The sequence below is a fragment of the Dasypus novemcinctus genome, chromosome X (assembly GCF_030445035.2).
Source record: "Dasypus novemcinctus isolate mDasNov1 chromosome X, mDasNov1.1.hap2, whole genome shotgun sequence".
In the NCBI taxonomy this organism is placed as follows: Eukaryota; Metazoa; Chordata; class Mammalia; order Cingulata; family Dasypodidae; genus Dasypus; species Dasypus novemcinctus.
The window spans coordinates 43,278,409-43,298,171 of NC_080704.1; the positions used below are offsets into that span (position 1 = coordinate 43,278,409).

Genomic DNA, 19,763 nt, shown 5'->3' on the forward strand with positions numbered 1-19,763 from the left:
ACTTTGCAATATAGCCTTAAGCATACTAAAATTACTTTAAAAATATGATGAATATAGGTGAATATATGTTCAGTGACTCAAAATTAAGATAATGTGTAACTTGGGAAGAAAAGCAGAAAGGAACTTTTTACTAGATGAAATGTAATGAGATGTTACTAGCATTTAGGTCTGCATACTGGTACTTCACAAACATAAATTATAGCTTTACAAAAACCCAAGTTAGTACTTACATTTGAATACCCTAATTTCACATACTTAAAGCCCTTAATTAGAAAAAAAAACCACAGCAACAATTCAATTGCAAGTTGACAAATAGGAAAAATTCCTTGCCAAAAATAATCATTAAAAGGTAATAAATAGCTACAAAATATATTTTTACGCTGATATTTTAAACAGAATTTTGTTTTAGAATCAGAAAATAAAAGGCTAAATAAAATAGAAACTATTAATTATGTTGTATTGGTGCCTACTCTTTTAATGGTATTTATTCCGTACATTCTATGTGTTCCCACTTTTTCTTCCCCATTCCTTCTTTGTAGACTGTCTTAAAGTAAGCACAATGCCATTGCTTTAACTAGTCAATGATCACACAAAAGCAAGAAAACAGCATGGGAAGATAATCTTTATTATAGTTTAAACTAGAAACAAAGCAGACAGCAAGTTCACGAGGTATTGTTTGATGATTATTTTTAAAATCAGGCTTCATAACAATAATCAAAATCAAGCTTTAACTGCACAGATATTTTGGTCACTTTTATAATCCTCAAGGGCACAAAAACCAGTGGCAAAAAGTAACAAAGCTAAGGCTATGAGAATTTTTGACGTGCTAAAAATGTAGACTGCTGCATTAAATTCTACCCATATGAGTAGATTTCCTTGATATTTTTCTTAAACATTGAACAACTTTTGTTATTCAGCAAAATATCAAACATGCACCTAGTATTCCTACAAGAATACTCCCTTAATATTGTCAATACTAAACTTTTTTTTCAAAAAATTCAATGAATCATGGTTCCACACACTAAACGTTATTAGTGTTAATGGTAATATGCAAAATTGACTTTGTTTTCAAGATTAAAGAGCAGATTGACTTCACATTTGGTGGCCAGCTGTGTATACCCTACTTTTTCATCTTTTATTTTCTTAATAAGTTTTACTACATTCATAAGCCCTGAGTTATTAGATAACCTGCTAATGATTGTATACCTTTACTTTATGCTTTACTCCATTCAATTTGAACCCAACCTAATAATACATTTACAGATGGTTGTGACTAAACAATGATATAATTTATTACTAACATATTTAGATTGCTAATAAGGCCTTTAAGAGTTGCATATTTTATGCATTTTTAACTTGCTAGGAGCAATTCTTAAAATTACATCTGTAATTCTGTCAGCAATAAGTGCTTTTCATTTTACTTAACTTCTGCATTGACAATCAGATTTACATGTTTCCTCTTATAAAGCAACTCTTTTTTTTCTTCCCCAAACATAAATGTTAGTTTTCCAACAAAACAAGTACCAAAAGAAATTGAGACTCTGAATGGCATATTAATAACTGTAATGCTTAGCAGAGAAATATGCTTATAACAGGCATTCAATAAATGTTTATTACATATGAAATGAATCAATTATAAGGCAGTTGTTTGAGTCATATGTTCATCATACACCATAATTTTAACCAGAGATTTGAGGTTACCAGATTCAAATGTAAATCCAAGTATTTGAAAACAAAAAACAATTTAACAGTTCTCAGAAAAAATAAAGTGAAACATAGTTGCTACTGTTAATAGTAGTTGATAAGAAAAAAGGACAGAAACTCTTTCTACTAAATTCTTTGCACAAGTGAGGGAAAGAGATAAAATAAAGTGTTGGCTAAGTCTTATAATTTTCTCCACAATTGTCCTTGTGGTTTTTTCATCTCTACTCTTGTTAGCTTCTCTGGCTGGGAGAGAATTTTGTCAACTGAATGTTTTTCCCCATCTCCCTAGGTACATAGTGTTAGTGAAAAGCTGCCATATTATGCCATATTTCTGCTTTAATTTTTGCTAACATTCCAATTGTTCCTATTTAAATGATGCTGTATATAAAACAATCCATCAACTTACTATGTGAATGCTTGCTTATATTTTTGTTGATAGCTTTTAAGCATGTATACTTTCCATCTAGTGCATTAATAAGAAACTACTACTTGTTTTAGAAAGGATACACGGACAAATTTTTAAATTAATGGCTTTTGCCTAACATTTTTAGTTGGTTACAAGACAATTGCAATGGCAAAAACATTGACGATGCAGTTCATGGTTCGGTTCTCCCATCTTACAGTACAGGTTCCTGAAACACATGCAAAAGAAGAACTTTTAAATACAAAGAAAACATCAAAATGACCAGGAAATACATATATGCCTTTAATCAATTTTAATATCGTATTTCCTTCAATCTGTTAAATTTTTACATTTCATATTTGTTTGAAGGCATGCTTGGCACTAGGTACTTTAAAGCATTCTGTTGATATGGTCTTTTCAGAATTTAACTAGAGATAAATAAACTTTTGATTAAAAGTGCACTGTTTGACTTTGCTGTAGGCTGGGTTTTGTTTGAATCAGTCTAAAGGTCTCTTACCATCAGATGTGGTATCCCAAAAACATGAGCTGGCGGTGTGAAAGCCATATGCACTCCTCTGCACCACTGCACAGGTCACTAAAAATAACATCACAGAATGAGGACACTTACAAAGGGAAATATATCCAAAATCTTGGAGTTTGGGTTCAGAGCTCCGAAAGTTGTAAAAACAGCAGAAAAAAAAGCATCCAACAAATGGACTGATAAAAATAAAAGTTAATCATCTTGATTTTCTACCATGATGTTACTGACCCTACAGAATCCAGTCTGTTTTCCATTGTCATCACCATTGGTGACTGCACGGCAGTAAAATTCTGGGTCAAATTGCGTGCCTTGTCCCATGAGCATAATATAGACACAGAAATGAAAGAAACATCCAACTTTATAAAGAGTTATTGAGGAGACTTCACAGTTCTATATGCAAGGAGGCATGGGACTACTGAAAGGAACACAGTAGAACTGAGAGGTTTTCAGTGGAAGGTGATTAGCTAATGAAACTGTAAAGGGTGATGCTATCAAGGACAAGCAGATACTTGACAATAGCCCAAACTGCTTTTGAGTAGTGTAAGACATCTCTTTTTCCATATAATATCATAAATTATCTTTGGATCAATGAATCAGAAGGCCTTCATACCTTCTTAGAATCTAATTTAAGTGTCTATCAACCTTATACATTCTCTAAATTATGAGAAAATCGGAAGGACAGAGCTGAATAAAGTAGTGAGGAAGGACACTGATACTTACCAATATATTTATAAGCTTTTCCCAACTTAACCAAATGGGTTAAGGATTGCTCCACTATTCTTGCAGTCCACTGATTGATATTATTTTGATTATAGTCTTCACCACCCAAGACCTCATCTACACACTAAAATGGCAGAGGACAGATAAATTAGCCAAAATGACAAGTTTTACACAAATAGCACCAAAATTTTTTTCAAGATATCAAATATATTTATAACCCAATAAAGCACCTTGGAAAGTACGCATTTGGTAAACATTTATTATGCACTGTCTCTAATTGCTTAAGAATTTTCAAAGTATTTCCATGTGCATTATCTCACACATAAGCTACTATGGGGCATGTAAAAATAGATATAAATTGGCCTCTGTTGTAAAGAACTTAATCTATTAATAGCAGAGAGGCTAATAAAAGAACTCTGATATCTATAATACAAAGAAGACTAATCAAAGGTGATAAGTTAAGACATAAAAGAATTACCATGTGGGGTCGGCTTAAAGAATGGCTTTGAAACAACTGGGATTTTGAACTAGAAACTTAGGATGGGAATAATTTTAAAATACAATTATTAAATATATAATAATTACATTTTCATTTATACTATGCAATTACTTAGCAAAAAAACAAACAAATAAAAAAAACCAAAATTAAGTAAATAATAAACCAACACCACTTTCCAGGTGCTCTAGTAAGAGAAAGTAAAAATTTGCCACCGTGCTTATTTGCATTGACTTCTGATACTTTTAAGAGCACTGGCTTTAGCAGCACAATTCTATGTTATAATGTTGGTTTTGCCACCTACTCACTGTGTGGACCTTTAGCAAGTGACTCAACCTCTCCAACCCGCTACAATCCTAATGGTTAAAGTAGGGATAACAGCATCATGTTATCAGGTTGTTGTGAGAATGAAATTAGATGATGAATGCCAAGTGCTCAGCAGAGTGACTGGCACAGACTAAGCACTTAAATAATGTTAGACATTATTTATGTCATTATTATTGTTGTTGCTGCTGTTATTTTGTATTCAAGTAATAAAGCATGGGTAATAAAGCACTCGTACAAGTCATTTATATTATCCAGTTTAAACACAAACACGCATACACATATGCAATTTTCATTTACTACAATTAGACTGTAGTAAAGATTTATAAAGACATGAAATCTTTTCTTTTAAATTAAAAACTTTATTTCAAATTCACAAAAATAAAAGAACAGAAAAAGGCAGCTCAACAAATTACGGAAATATTAACTACTAAAAAGTTCTTTTTCAGACACTTTCATCTAATTCCAACTGGTAACTCAGTTGTTCCTCTAGTATTTAGAAGATATACAGATGAACAATTAGTTAAATGACATAGTCAAGGACTCCTTATTAATGAAAAAAAATGGAGAAAAAAGTGTTCATATCTCACAAAACCAAACCCCATATTCTATTTTTTATCTTAAGAATTAATATAGTACCAACTTTGCTTTTGCTACAAAAATACTACAATACTGTTGCTAACTATAGTCCATAAATTACATTAATGACTATGAAATCTTAAGCCAGATTATATAAAATATTCACTACTGATAAAATTTTAAGTGAAATTAAATTTAAAAGGGTTGAATAAAATAAGATGGCTCAAATTATTCTTAAAGAATTTTCAGTAAACATGAGAGATTAGGAGGGCAGTGGCCTATAAATCAGGAGAACACAGTTTTAATTTTGGTTTTACCATTACCAAGCTGATGACCTCTGTCTGGGCAAACCTTTGCTATCTAGACTGCCCTCTTCCTTAATGGGAAAGTTAGAGCTATTATTTTTCTCTTTTTGGTTCTCTAAAAGGACTGCTCTAAGTTCTCTTAAGAATGGAAGACACTATACGGGGTGAGGTCCCACTGTGAAGAGCCCAGCTAATTACAATTTTTTAAAAAGACTTATTTTATTTATTTCTCTCCCCTTCCCCGCGCTCCCTTGCCCCAGTTGTCTGTTCTCTGTGTCCATTTGCTGCGTGTTCTTCTTTGTCTGCTTCTGTTGTTGTCAGCTGCATGGGAACCTGTGTTTCTTATTGTTGTGTCATCTTGCTGCGTCAGCTCTCCATGTGTGTGGCACCATTCCTGGGCAGGCTGCACTTTCTTTTGCGCTGATCAGCTCTCCTTATGGGGCGCACTCCTTGCGCGTGGGGCTCCCCTACGTGGGGGACACCCCTGTGTGGCATGGCACTCCCTGCATGCATCAGCACTCCTTGCATGCATCAGCACTGCGCATGGGCCAGCTCCACACAGGTCAAGGAGGCCCGGGGTTTGAACCGCGGACCTCCCATGTGATAGGCGGATGCCTTATCCATTGGGCCAAGTCTGCTTCCCCTAATTACAATTAATCAACATTTAACCCTTTTAATTACCATTATCCAGCCGGTCCACTAGACAATGATGTCCTTAAATAGCTCTATATTCCCAGGGCTCAGCTCAGGACCTGAACACATAGTAGGTATTTAATGTTTGTTGCTGAAGTAACATTGACTTAGGATCTGGAGATCCTAAATCAAATATACTTGAGACTAAGTTCCAATTTAATCACATTTGTGCCTCAATGTTTTCTTTGAGGATGTTTCTGGAAAATCCTATTACTAACAGTAAATAATATATATGCATATCACTGATAATTATATGTTTCTAAGACTTTAGCAGGGGAAAAAAAGGAATGAAAGAAAAGAAGTTCATCAAGAGATAAAGAAAACAGAAATACAGGGGAAACTAGATAATCATCAAGGAAGTGCTGAAAGGTTTAAAGAGAGTGATCACTCTCAAGCATTTCCAATAAATGGCTCAATGGCAGATGAAAGTTGCCTCATGGGAAGAGAAGAGGAGGAAAAGGGGTGAACATGTAGCTTTACTTAGCCATATTTCACATAAAAATTCAAGCACAGTTTGCCTTATACTTCAAATGTATCTGTTTGTTTTTATTTAAAAATGTTTTCAGTTAATGATTTATTTTACTTCATTCCCTCTCCTAAATATTTAAGTAAAAATCATGCTCTTAAAAGCATCTGGTGACTATTGGCACCATCTATCCACTGACAAGTATGAATATTCAGATTTAAGAAGCAAAGTTTTTTTTTAATTAAACGAAGTAACAAACACACATGGTTTTAAAAATCCAATGGAATAGAAAGGTTTACAATGAAAAGCAAGAGTTCCCCTTCCACCATTCCCCATCCCCAGTCTCATTTCCTAGAGGAAAACACTTTTAGTGTGCAACTGTTTTATTTCTTTTAAGGGTTACTGGCATATCTCCAAATAATGTTTACCACTATTTATTTCTTTATTAATTATAGACGACATTCACAGACCTTGCTATGACAGGTGAATATTTAGTTTCCTCAGACCATAAGCCAACCTTCCTCCACCCTTTCTCTCAATATAGTAAGTTCACTATTTCTACTTCAATGTATTCACACTATTAGGGTCATCTTTCTTTTCCATTTGTGATGTTTCCTCCCACATAGAGGATTTTTCCTTAACATCCCTGGCCTCTTGTCCCACTTGTTATTCTTCCTCATGGAGGTGGAGTGAGTTACCTGGTTGGTGGGTGACAACCATTGTTCCACCATTCTCATTTGAGAGAGCTGATCTCCCAAAGGTCTTGGACTTAGGTACTTGGTATCTCCTTCCCCCTTCACCCAGATCAATAAAAGGCAACAGCTTGTTTCTCTCTGCTGACTCGAACTTTTCCTCGGATGTCTCTTTCCAGTTCTGGCAAGGGTAGGGAGGTAGCAAGCTAAGCTACACTCCCCAGCCATAATAAAGGTGATATTTTGTCTTTCCATTTGGTTCTGAGCTTGAGTAAGGAAGAAAAGTACTATTGACAAGGCTCCTCAAAGACCCCAACATCCTTTTATCCTGTTCCATTGACCAAGGTCAGTCTCTCTTGACTTCCTACTTTGTAAAATGAGGTTATCATTCTGCCCTTCCTTATACCTCCCAATTTCCCTTCTTTGTATTTTTACATTGTCAAGGTTTTGAAAAAAATCACTTGTTATAATAATTAAATATTCCTGGAATACACAGTCTAATACATGACTTTGAACTAGTAAAATGTGGCAGGATTTGTGGTGCCTGTATAGCTCTCTCAGACCTCAAGTTGACTTTCATTGTATAAGGGCAGATCTGGGTGCCTGGGGGAGACAGTTCTGGGTTAGCTCTTATCCCAGAGCATTCAGACAGCTGTGGCATTGTCTCAAGATAGTTGATCTTGCCCATAATGCCCAGAAGATAGATCCTATGTATCCAAGCCTAAAGTCAGTTAAAGTCCGCTAGGCCCCAAGCCCATAATTCAAACCTGCCTTTTAGGCCAGTTCATTTTCTTTTTCTGGGATGCCGCAGAGTTAAAAGTGACTCGGGTCTACTAAACAATAAATAAATATCTTACCTACAGTATAGTTTGTATCTGATACCCCTAGAATAATTTAAAGTAACTTCTTTTCTATTTGCCTAACAGGAGGCCTGAACTTCATGTTCTAAATAGCTTTCTGAAGATTTGATTTACTGTCATGCCAGTATCTAAAAGATGTTAAGTGATTATTTTTCCAATTATATTGGGCTAAAAGAAGCATACAATGTCCAAAAGCACTTCTAAAGTCGTTTATCTACTTTATACAACATACATATGTATTATATATACATATATATGATTTTATAACATTACCATTTAAAATAATATTGTCCCTATTGGTATAAAAATTATTTTATTCAAAAGATTATTTTCAGAAAATAGCAAACCTGCTTTCAAGACTAAGAAAGTAAGTACTTCAACATCTCTTTCAGACTAAGCCACAAGATGCCTGCCAGCCCACAACAAAAATAGAAGCATCCCTATAGATTGTTAGTGAATCATATTAAAAATCGTGTTGATTCAACACTAGTTTCTTTTTCCTAAAAGACAAAATATAACTTTTAAAAATTCCAACCAATGCAGCCAGCTTCAAGATGAAAAAAATGTATAACTCACCTCTTTAACAATGTTGTGTGCTTCATCAGCATTAAAGCCAACCTAAAGCGAAAACAAAAGATAAAGCTGCTTTCAACAACAAGGGCTTCCTTTTATTTGTAGACTTGATGGTATACAGAATACCCCAAGGCATCATAGATAAGTGTCCTGAACAGCACCATTGTGATAAGGGGTGTCAAGTCTACCTTGCCTGCCAATCCTACCTGAACACTTAAAGATACAGGACATTTTCCCCATCCCCTCAATGGAGATTTTGATTCAGTTCTGGGGCAGAACTTAGACAACTATATTTAAAATAAATTTTTTAAAACTTTACTGGGGAGTGGATGTACCTGCCTCCCACATATATGAGACCCCAGGTTCAATCCCAGTACCTCCTGAAAACGAAACAAACAACAAACGAATGAAAGAACCAACTCAGGATAGCTGATACAGCTCAGTGGTTGAGCACCAGCTTCTCACATATGAGCTCCCAGGTTCAATCCCCAGCGCTGATAAGCTTTACTGATGATTTGGATGAACATCCTAGATTGGGAATCAATTTATTGCAAATTCCAGGAAATAAGCAGGAAAATTGTCTTAAAAAATGTATTGTGTTATCAGTATAAAGGAAATGGTTGCAGGTAAGTTAGAATGAGATGGTCCATGAGAAGAGAATGCTAAAAAGATTATCAATTCTGTTTTTATTTTATCCTAGGCAAAAATGTTGTCTTTTCTGAATTAAAATTTATGAAAGTCCTTGGTAATTCAAAATTATTGTCCGTTTAGAACGGTAAATAGGTGCAGGTGACTTAGTCTCTTTTCTTTAAAGTGGTTTGTCAGAATCCTGAATTAAAAGCAAGTCTTAGAATAGAGAACTAGGCTACGTGATAAGACTGAAATTTAAACCAAGCCATTTCAGGTAATACATGATTTGTTTCCATGGCGATGCTTCTCAGGTGCTTTAATGACATCAGCATTTTTGTAAAAATCCTATAGAAGTATAACTTAAAATTAGTTTGAACAAACAAGCAAATTCTGAAAATAAGTTTCTGACATGTATCATCTTAAGTACAGATTTAAAATTTACAATTCATTTATTTACACCACAGAATTTCCTAATATCAAAGGTATAAAAATACTCTAAGTATTTAAGAGTGTTATGAAAAGATGTCTCACATTTTCACCCAATTAAATCTTAAAATGAGGTCCTTAACTATTTTCAAATTTTGACTACAGATCAAATTATGCCCATTTCACTTTGATTTGGAAACTCACCTAATAATGGGGATGTGCTGGGTGACCATGGCAACATATATAACTGTATTTCTTTTAAAATATATTAAGGAGGTACTTGGGTAAAGAACCCTCTTTGGAGTCAGGAGGTGAGAACTTGTAGGGTGGTATGCCTAACGGTGAGCCAGCCATCAGATTTCTTGTGCCTCAAGTTTCTATTTCTAAAATGTGAACATTTAACCATTGACCTGCAAGTTAAGTATGTATGCTACCCCCGTCAGAGAATTAATTTAAATGTGATTTTAGCTTCAGCACAAGCCCACATGTGCAAAGATGCCATGCGCTGGACCAGAAGCCCCTTCCATGGTTCTAATACACCATTTTAAGCTGCAGCTCCAGTACGGGCGTATTTTTCTTCTCCCAGGCCATTCACCTGTGTCTACCACTGGACAGAAAATATGTTTTCTTTGCCCTTTGCAGACCTATTAAGGGTTATGTGGGATCCAATAGGACTCATCCTCCTAGTGATTAAAATGAAGCAAGGGTTGTGTAGCCAGAGGCCTGGGTTCAAATCAAGTATCAGTCATTAATCTTTGGGCAAGTCACTTCACCACCATGAAAGTCAGAGTCCCCATCAGTAACAGGAAGATAACTGATATCATGGGATGAGAATGACGTCATGGTGAGGATTAGGGAAGCCAGAGTAGGCAAGTGAGGGCTCCTAATCCCCAAGGCACCTCCTTCCAGCGCACTCAGGCCAGAAGTCCCGGGACTGACAGGGAGCCGGGCCTCGTTCGCGGGGCTGCAGTACTTGCTTTGGGGACACCAAGGGGAGGAGAAAGCAACCGGGAAGACCGGTTTCCAGGCCCGCCCGTCAGACGGGTAACGCCCGCCAACCCATCTCCGCCCCACGCACCCCAAACCAGGTTTCCCATCACTCCGCCCTGATCCCACCTCCTGCCCCAAATGCTCCCTGCCGCCTCGGTCCCCAGCCCACCCTCAGGGCGGCGGGAAGCGGAGGACACTCATCGGCGGGGCGGATCCCCAGTCCCGAGGATTGGACCCGGGGTTCAGAGGTCGCCGCGCCCCAACTCTCCCGGCAGCCAAACGCCGGGAGACCCACCACCCAGCGGAAACCTCGCGCCGGAACGGGCGAGGGCGGGGGTCGCTCCCAGGAGGCTGAGAGGCGGTACCTCGTCGCAGTGGCGATGATACTCTTCCATGGTGCTGCCTAGTCTCCCCCGGGGCGGAGCGACGGGCGGATCGTGCTCGGCGGCCGCGCACTGGCCTCCAGTGAGCCCCGCCCCTGCATATGGCCTCAGGCTTTTCCCTACGTAGGCTCCGCCTTTGTGTCGCAGTGGCGGGGCGGGTTCGGGGCGGTGGGAGACGTGTACCCCAGTGGAGGAGGCCTCCCTGGCCGTGAATGCACTTCAGTCTGGGAACCAATTCCTTGCTGCCTCCGACCTTCCTGAAAAAAGGGAGCTGTGCTTAAGAGCTGGGAATTGTGCAACAGTGTGGAACAGAGAGGGATGCCTTAGTATCAGTGTAAAATTTAACTTCCCATTACCGATTGAGTGACCCCTGCTGTGGTTATTTGTACTCATTCATTCATTCACTCATTCATCATCCAGCAGATAGGTGTATTTAATGCAATGGTGAACAAGCCCCTTTGATTTAGCTTTTTACTATTAGCCATGTGACTTAGACAAATTACCTCCCACAGCCTCAGTTTCCTCGCATGAAAACTTATAGCTATTTCAAGAATGATTGTAACAATCAAATGAGGTGTTGTAAGAACAATTATTAAAAAAGGTTCTCCTACATCCCCTCCTCCATGACTAACAGGAATATATAATTTATGGGAGAAGGAATAAATATCCTAAATTAAATTATAAATCTTCGAGAAGAACAATGGCTACACTTATTAAGAAATTTCTAAGTTCTGGATGATTTGAACCTCACAACAACCTGGCAGCATTGGTGCTATTATAATCATCCCATTTTTAAAGATGAAACAGATACAGAGAGTTTAAATAACTTGCCCAAGGTCATATATGCAGTAAGTAGTAGAACAGACACTTAAACTCAGGCAGTCTGATAGCAGAACCCAAGTTCTTAAACACTGTATCAGTCACATATTGCTGTTGTAACAAATTACTGCCTATTTAGTGCTTTAAAGCAGCACAAATTTACACTTACGGTTTGGGAGGTAAGATGTCAAAAAATGGGTCAGCAGAGCTGCATTCCTTCTGAAGGCTGTAGGGAAGAATCTGTTTCCTTGCCTTTTTCAGCTTCTAGAAACCACCTACATTCCTTGGATGAGACACCTTCCACATCTTCAAAGCCAGCAGTGGAGCGTTTTCTTTTCTCAGACCTCTGCTTCCAGCCTCACATCTTCTCTCTTTGACTCTAATTCTTCTGCCACCTTCTTATAAGGACCCTTGCAATGACATTGGGCCCACCTGATAACCCAGGATAATCTCCCCATCTCAAGATCCTTGATTTAACCACATCTGCAACATCCCTTTTGTCATAGAAGGCTACATAGTCACAGATTCTGGGGATTAGGATACCGGCATCTTTGCAGGTGGGTTGTGGGTATCATTAGTCAGCCTACCACAACCACTACACCCTGTTGCAACCCCAAATCAAAGCTGCAAAGGTCATTAGTCTTTAATCCAATTCCCCTATTTTACAAGTAAAATTGGAGCTGTGAGAGGGGAAATAACTCTTACAAAAGGCACAGAAGTATTTCCTGGGCCCCTGGGCTTCTGCATCTCAGGCCCCTCCATTCCCTGCTCTCATCTTTTTTTTTTTTTTTTTTTTTTTTTTTTTTAAAGATTTATTTATTTATTTAATTTCCCCCCCCTCCCCTGGTTGTCTGTTCTTGGTGTCTATTTGCTGCGTCTTGTTTCTTTGTCTGCTTCTGTTGTCAGCGGCACGGGAAGTGTGGGCGGCGCCATTCCTGGGCAGGCTGCTCTTTCTTTTCACGCTGGGCGGCTTTCCTCACAGGCGCACTCCTTGCGAGTGGGGCTCCCCCACGCGGGGACACCCTTGCATGGCACGGCACTCCTTGCGCGCATCAGCGCTGCGCATGGCCAGCTCCACACGAGTCAAGGAGGCCCGGGGTTTGAACCGCGGACCTCCCATATGGTAGACGGACGCCCTAACCACTGGGCCAAAGTCCGTTTCCCCTGCTCTCATCTTATGAGTTTAGACAGATAAACAAGTATGGCCGTTTACTTGATAATGCACATTTTTTTACTGGTTCTCCTAAATTGTAGGTCGTGTCAAGCCTGGGCAGAAAAGCTGTGATTGTAATTCATAAATGAAGCATATTTCCCTCTTTCAGGACTTTTTTTAGAAACCACAATTATTATTATCCCATGAGTTATTATTATCCCATTATCCCACAGTTATTATTACTCCCAACAGTGTAGTAGGAGACTTAGTCGTGCCCTTGTGAACACCCACCTTACTTCTCTAAAGAACTGATTCTAGGTGTGTCAAACCTCAAAGTAAAATAATCTTAAAGCTACAGGGGCCACTCTATCACATTTCAGTGTTATGTTGTATGTTTGTCATGTGTTCCTGACAAATATGAACTGATGTGAAGAAACATTGTTCCACTTACTATTCCTGCATAATAAATTATTCTCCAAATTAATGCATACTTAGTATGATTGCATTATATTCGTGGATTCTATTGGTTAGAAATTTGAACAGAGCACAGCAGGGATAACTTGTCTTTGTTTCATGTTATCTAGGGTCTCAGCTGGGACCATTCAGAGACTGAGGGTAACCTGATTGTGGGGGTTGTGCTCATCTGAAGACTTATTCTGGCACCCAGGTTGAAAAGAATCAAATATTAGGACTACCAACTGGAGCACTAACACATGCTCCATGGCCTGTCCAAATGGCTTTAGTTCTTCACATTATCACAGCCTCATGGTAGTCAGGCATTTTATTTGGTAGCCCAAGGCTCCAAGTGTGCATGTTCATCAAGCAAGGGAGAGGCTATATTACCCTCTATGACCTAGTCTCTTATGTCCCACAATGTCACTTCCACCATCTTCTAATCATTGAAAAAGTCACAAGCCCACCAGACTTAAGGAGAATGGGCATAGAACCCACCTCTCAGTGGAAAAAGTGTTGAATAATTTGGAGGCCATGTCTTAAAACTACAACAGGTATCTTAGTTAGCACTCTTTGGTGGCAAGTAATAGAAACCTCAGGTAGGAGAGGCTGAAATAAAGATATCTATTTTCTTGAATAATCAGAAATTCAGAGGGAGAAATGCTCCAGGTAGTTCAGCTGCACAGCAAATTTTTGGATCCTCTGTTCTTTCTACCTTTCCATAATGATACCCTTAACATATGTCATGGTCACACATGGCTGATGCAGTTCCAGGTATCACAAGTAATGATAATATCACATCCATTGAAGAAGATTGGCTTTGCATTGGGATCATCATTTTTTTTTAATTAGAAAAGCCAAGACTGGGCTATATGATTCACCCCTTGGCAAAACATATGTGAAAACATATGTTTGGTATTTCCATCTTGTATAGTGCAAAGTAAATTCTACTAGCAAGAAAAAAGGGATGTGAAATAATTGTTAGTAGGTCAGTCCTTTCCAATCTTTTTCATGTTATAGTACATATAGATGATATTTATATTGCAAACTGGGGTAAAATGAAGGGCCTTTGGTAGCATCTTTATTTATTTTGGTTAATAAATATTTTTCTTTACATTATATAATTATAAGGAAAATTTTAAAAAATGGAAAAGGCATTAAATATTGAATTTGTAAAAATTTCCAAATAAAATCTTTTCATATGTTTTAATGAGATCCTTGAACTTGCTTTCATTAACATAACATTTTAATATCTGGCTTCATGCTTGAAATAGCCACAAGCAATTCTTATTCCAGACTTTTTAAAAATTATTTTTCACCCAAATCTTAATGCCTTCTGTTGTTGATAAATGTTCTTCATAAAAGTAAATGATAAAACATTTAGACCCACTTTATAAATCATTGAAGTTACATTTAAAAGATTCTGTAATGGTAGACTAGGTAATTTGGATCAACTCTTTCACTGACAATTAGAAAATTTAGACAAAGTAAAGTAGATGTTTTATCAAAAGAATTGGAGCTTTAACAATGTGGAGATGAATTATGGATCAAAGACCTAAGAGAAGAAACCTGTAAAGATGAACATGGCATTTGGATCAACATTTCCCCTGGGTGTAAGAAGATGAGATTTTTGCTCATGTTCAAGGGGTGAAAATTCAAATTCCTCTAGTAAACAATCGTACTTTGGTTGAGGCTCCAAAGGATGGTATCTTAAAAAGTAATGGTGTAAAACAACAAAATTGATCTTGCAGGGACTGAAACTCCGTTTTAATGTGCTTCAATCACTGAAATTGAATTCAGATGATCTGGCATTGTTAATACCCCTAGGCGATTGCCAGAAGCAAATGTATTTGTTTCCTTGGCTGCTCAAGCAAATACCATTCAATGACTTGACTTAAAAAATTAGAATTTATAATCTCATGTTTTGAGCCTGGAAAAATACAAGCCAAGGCATCATCAAGGCCATGCTTTCTTCCTGAAGATTGGTGTTCTGGGGCTGAGTGCTAATGATCCTTGGTCCTGGGCTCCTCTATCACACGGCAATACACATGGTGGCCTCTCCTGTCCTCTCCCTTCTCTTCCCAGTTCTGTTGATCTTCAGTTTCTTGCTTCCCATGGTTTTCTCTGTCTGAATTTCATTTTGCTTCTCAAGGACTCTGGTAACAGGATTAAGACCCATCCTGATTGAGGGCCACACTTTAACTGAAGTAAACCCATCAAAAATTTAAGAACATGTTTTTCATACAGCTCCAAACCACCACAAAATGTAAATTCTTTCTGGAGGAAGAGAATATCATCCTGGGTCTCATTTTAGGTATACAATTTTTCACATACAACATCAAATACACAATAAAATATAAACAGACATACTATCTTATATGAAGGACCATGGTCATGGTTAATGCTTTTAGTTTCTGGTGGCCGTTTGACCAACTTATCTTCAGATTAGAATGATATAGTAGTGATAAGCTTCCTCTATGGGTCAAGGAGCACATTTTAGGCTGTATATCTATTGCATTTCAAGGCACCCTGGGGTTATTGGTCCTACTGGCATATAATGTCATGAATGTAATGGATCAATGTGATGTCGTACAATACGGAAGACAAGAACTCCTTCAAACCTGCAATCGAGGCCTCCTAGTTTACTGATGCATGTTCTTAATTTTATTTTCATAGCTCTTAATTTATCTGTTTCACTATGTGTGCTGTCTAGGTTATAATAAGATGTCAGAGACTCCATAATCTTTATTAGCATTTTTGTTACCATATGACTATGTGCTATAACAACTTGACCCTTGCCTTGGCCTCCACATACATTTCACCCTCTCATGATAATGTAATAACGAAATAATGATGTCATTTCATGCTGTGAATTACTCATGTCCCATATTCTCAGCAACAAGTTTATTCCTGTGAACTTTGAGTATTTGAACAATCCAGTCCAAGAATTCCATTTTGACAGTCTATTTCCTGGGACTATTTCTGGTACCAGTTACTAAATCAGCCAGGAGGCCAATACGAAACAGACAGTACACTCAAACTGGGATAATTTGAAGATGGCGCATTTAGAAAAGGACTAATTACAATGGTGTGGGCAGGTGAGCCACAAGGGATGTTACAAGAACCTGGGGCGGGAAGAGGATGTGGCTCAAGTGATAAGGCCTCTGCCTACCATATGGGAGGACCTGGGTTTGATGCCTGGGGCCTCCTGGTGAAAAAGAAGAGAAAGTGTGCCTGCGCGGTGAGCCAGTGCCTGCGTGGAGAGCTGAATGCATGCACGGTGTGCCAAGTGCCCATGCAGTGAGCTGAGTGCCTGCGAGGTGAGCCAAGTACCATGTGGGTGCCCATGTAGTGAGCCCAGTGCCCGTGTGGCAAGCCAAGTGCCCGTGCAGTGATCTGGAAGCCCACACGAGTGCCTACATGGTGAGCCGAGCGCCCACGTGGGTGCCTGTATGGTGAGCCTGTGCCCACATGGTGAGCCAGTGCCCATGCAGTGAGCCAAGTGCCCACATGAGTGCCCACATAGTGAGCCAGTGCCTGTGTAGTGAGCTGAGTGCTCGTGCAGGAAGCCGAGCCGAGTGCCCACGTGATGAGCCAGTGCTCATACAAGTGAGTCAAATAGCAAGATGATGACCCAACAAAAGAGGGATGAAGGGGAGAGTCAAGGTGAAGTACAGCAGAGACCAGGAACTGAGGTGGCTCAATTGACAGGGAACCTCTCTCCATATCAGAGGTCCCCAGCATCGAATCCCAGTGAATCCTAGAGGAGAAAGACAAGAAGAGAAGACAAAAAGAGAAATAGCTATAGAAGATCACACAGTGAATGGACAGAGACAACAAAAACAGCAAGGTGGGGGAGGGAGAGAGGGAGAGGAAGAAAAAAGAAAATAAATGAATAAGTGTTTTGTTTTGTTTTTTAAAAAGAACCTGGGGCTAGTAAGAATGGAGCTGTTACCACTCCTAGGCTTAGAGGTTTGAGGGGATACAGCAAACCTAAGGTGGCCTCAGGGGAATAATTAACCTGACCTAGCCTCCCTCCCCCTGATCTCCTACCAATATTCCTCACTAGATGAACTCAACTGGAAACCAGGGGGGGATAAGAGCCCATTGCCATTCACATAGGCCAGTTTCCAAAGGCAGATAGTGGAGTGGAGTGTGGACAAAAGATGACTGCTCCTCTCAAAATTGAGAAGGCAAATGGAAGTTATCCAGCACGAAGTTCAAGCCTCAGATCCAAGAATCCCTATGACTCCGAGCAGAAGGAATAATAATAATTTTTTAAAAAACCTTTTGGCACATTGTAGTAAAAAGGATGAAAACCAGAGGAATGAGAAAAATTGTGAAGCAAATCTTCCCCACATAAAAGACAAATTACTTTCAAAGCAGCAAGAAATAGACTGAAAACTGACTTTTCACAGAAATAGACAATGTATTTTGACAATGCATTTCAAATAGTGAAAGAAAATACTGAGAGCTTAAACCCTATACCCAGAAAAATATTCATCAAGAATGAAGATGAATAAAACATTTTGACAAATAAAAAACTGAGAATTAGTCACCAGCAGAACTATATTTCAAGAAATAATAAAAACAAAAACAAAAAATATTCTTTTGGCAGAAGACAAATGATCATAAGTAAGAAACTGGGAAATGTAGGAAAGAATGAAGGGCAATTGCAGGTGTAAATTTGCAGGTAAATTCAAATGATTACGAACTCTAAAAAGCATGGTAATAAATGATAATAAAATATATACCAAATTTAAATATGATAACAATGCAGTGAGAAGAGGATAAATTGATTAACGTTTTCAAAGGCCCTTTCATTGCCCAGGAAGTCAGTACAAGTACCAAATAACATAGTTTGATAAATCAAGGATGGATTTTGTATAGGGTAAGCCCTATGAGCATTAAAAGAATAGTCACAGTAAAGTGTATGGTGCCCAAGCTAAGAGAGTAGGGAAATGAAATAATAAAAATAATTAATTAATCCAAAAGAAGGCAAGAACGGAGAGGAAAAAAGAACATAGCGTAGGTGGGAAAATAGGTAACAAATAGTAAGATAATAGCTATAAACCAAATCATAATTACAATAACTATAAATAGATTATATGTTCCAATAAATGACTGAATGAAATATAACCCACTTATTTGTTGCTTACAAGAGACACAGAAAATGATCAAGGATGCAGAAGAGTTGGAAATAAAAGGATGGAAAAAGATACAACTTGCAAACATACAAAGCTAGTGTGTGTGTGTGTGTGAGAGAGAGAGATAAAGTAGGCTGTAAGGTAAGAAACATTATTAGAAGAAAGGAGGGGAATTTCATAATGATAGAAAAGTCAATTCTCTAAGTGGACTTTACAGCCCTAAATTTGTATTCGCTTAACTGCCTCGTAACATGAGAAGTGAAATTTGACAGAATTTCAAGAAGAAATAGATAAATTCACATTTGATTGGGAGATTTTAGTACTCCTCTCTCAATAGGTGATACAACAAGCAGACAAAAAATACATCATAGGGAGTGGATGTGGCTCAAGCTGTTGGGTACACGGATCCCACATGGGAGGTCCCAGGTTTGGTTCCCAGTGCCTCCTAAAGAATTTGAGCAGAGACAAGGAGCAGAGGAAATGAGCAGACACAGTGAGCAGACAATGAGCACACAGATGAGGGAGCCACCTGCGGGGGGGGGGGGGAGAGGATAAAAGTGGCAAAGTATCATGTAGTAGACAAATATTTTTAAAATGACTATTTAAAAAATACATCATAAAGGCTTGTAGGCGATTTGAACAACATTATTAACACTTTTTACCTAAGTGACCTGTGGAACTCTGAATCCAACAACTGCTACATGTTCTTTTGAAATACAAACAAAACTTTATATGAATAAGATTGTCTTGGTTAGGGAATTTAATCACGGTTATTTTTATGAACAATGATTGTAATATGGTGATAGATAATTACATCTATTTGTTTAATAGCTGACAATCCTGCAACTTCAAAGCATACAAACACCCATAATCCCACGAGAAATCTTTTCTAGAATTAGAAGGTATATATTTCCCTTCAGAACTATTCATCGTTGAGAACCAGAGTCCATTTATCAAGTTACAAGGGACCACTTTGAGAATGGAAAACTTTGTATACTAGAATAAGACAGAATCATAGTCATTAATTTTGTCACTACTAGAATGCCATGTTATCTGAATATTGGTGAAACTTTTCAATTTATAACGCAAACCCTGCTTCCTACAGATCCTGTTTCAGGCATCTGCTCCTATAATCCTTTTGTTTCTGGAATATAAATCATTATAGTTAAGACTCTCACATGGTGCTATTTCAAGACCTTTGTAATATCTGCTCCCACTATGACAGAATGAGTTCTTCCATTGCACAAGCCCAGTATTACAAAAGAAAATTGCAAGGTAATACAATTTTTCTAATTACCAGAATAAATTATCAAGAATAGAACACTAATTTTTTAAATTGCTTTATTTAGGATGAATATGGAACAAGGAATAGAAGATTGAAAATGGTGCAGGAAGTTGCTTTGCTG

General features: G+C 38.0%; 1 protein-coding gene across 1 annotated transcript; it reads right to left on the reverse strand.

Moving 5' to 3' along the window:
* Nucleotides 1-604: 604 nt before the first annotated feature.
* On the reverse strand, nt 605-11,011 carry DYNLT3 (dynein light chain Tctex-type 3). Its single transcript, XM_004452775.5, has 5 exons — nt 10,768-11,011; nt 8,360-8,401; nt 3,369-3,492; nt 2,625-2,702; nt 605-2,336 (listed from the first exon to the last, which is right to left on the reverse strand). The coding sequence occupies exons 1-5, from the start codon at nt 10,795-10,797 to the stop codon at nt 2,260-2,262; spliced, it is 351 nt and encodes a 116-aa protein (XP_004452832.1). The 5' UTR covers nt 10,798-11,011; the 3' UTR covers nt 605-2,259.
* Nucleotides 11,012-19,763: the final 8,752 nt, after the last annotated feature.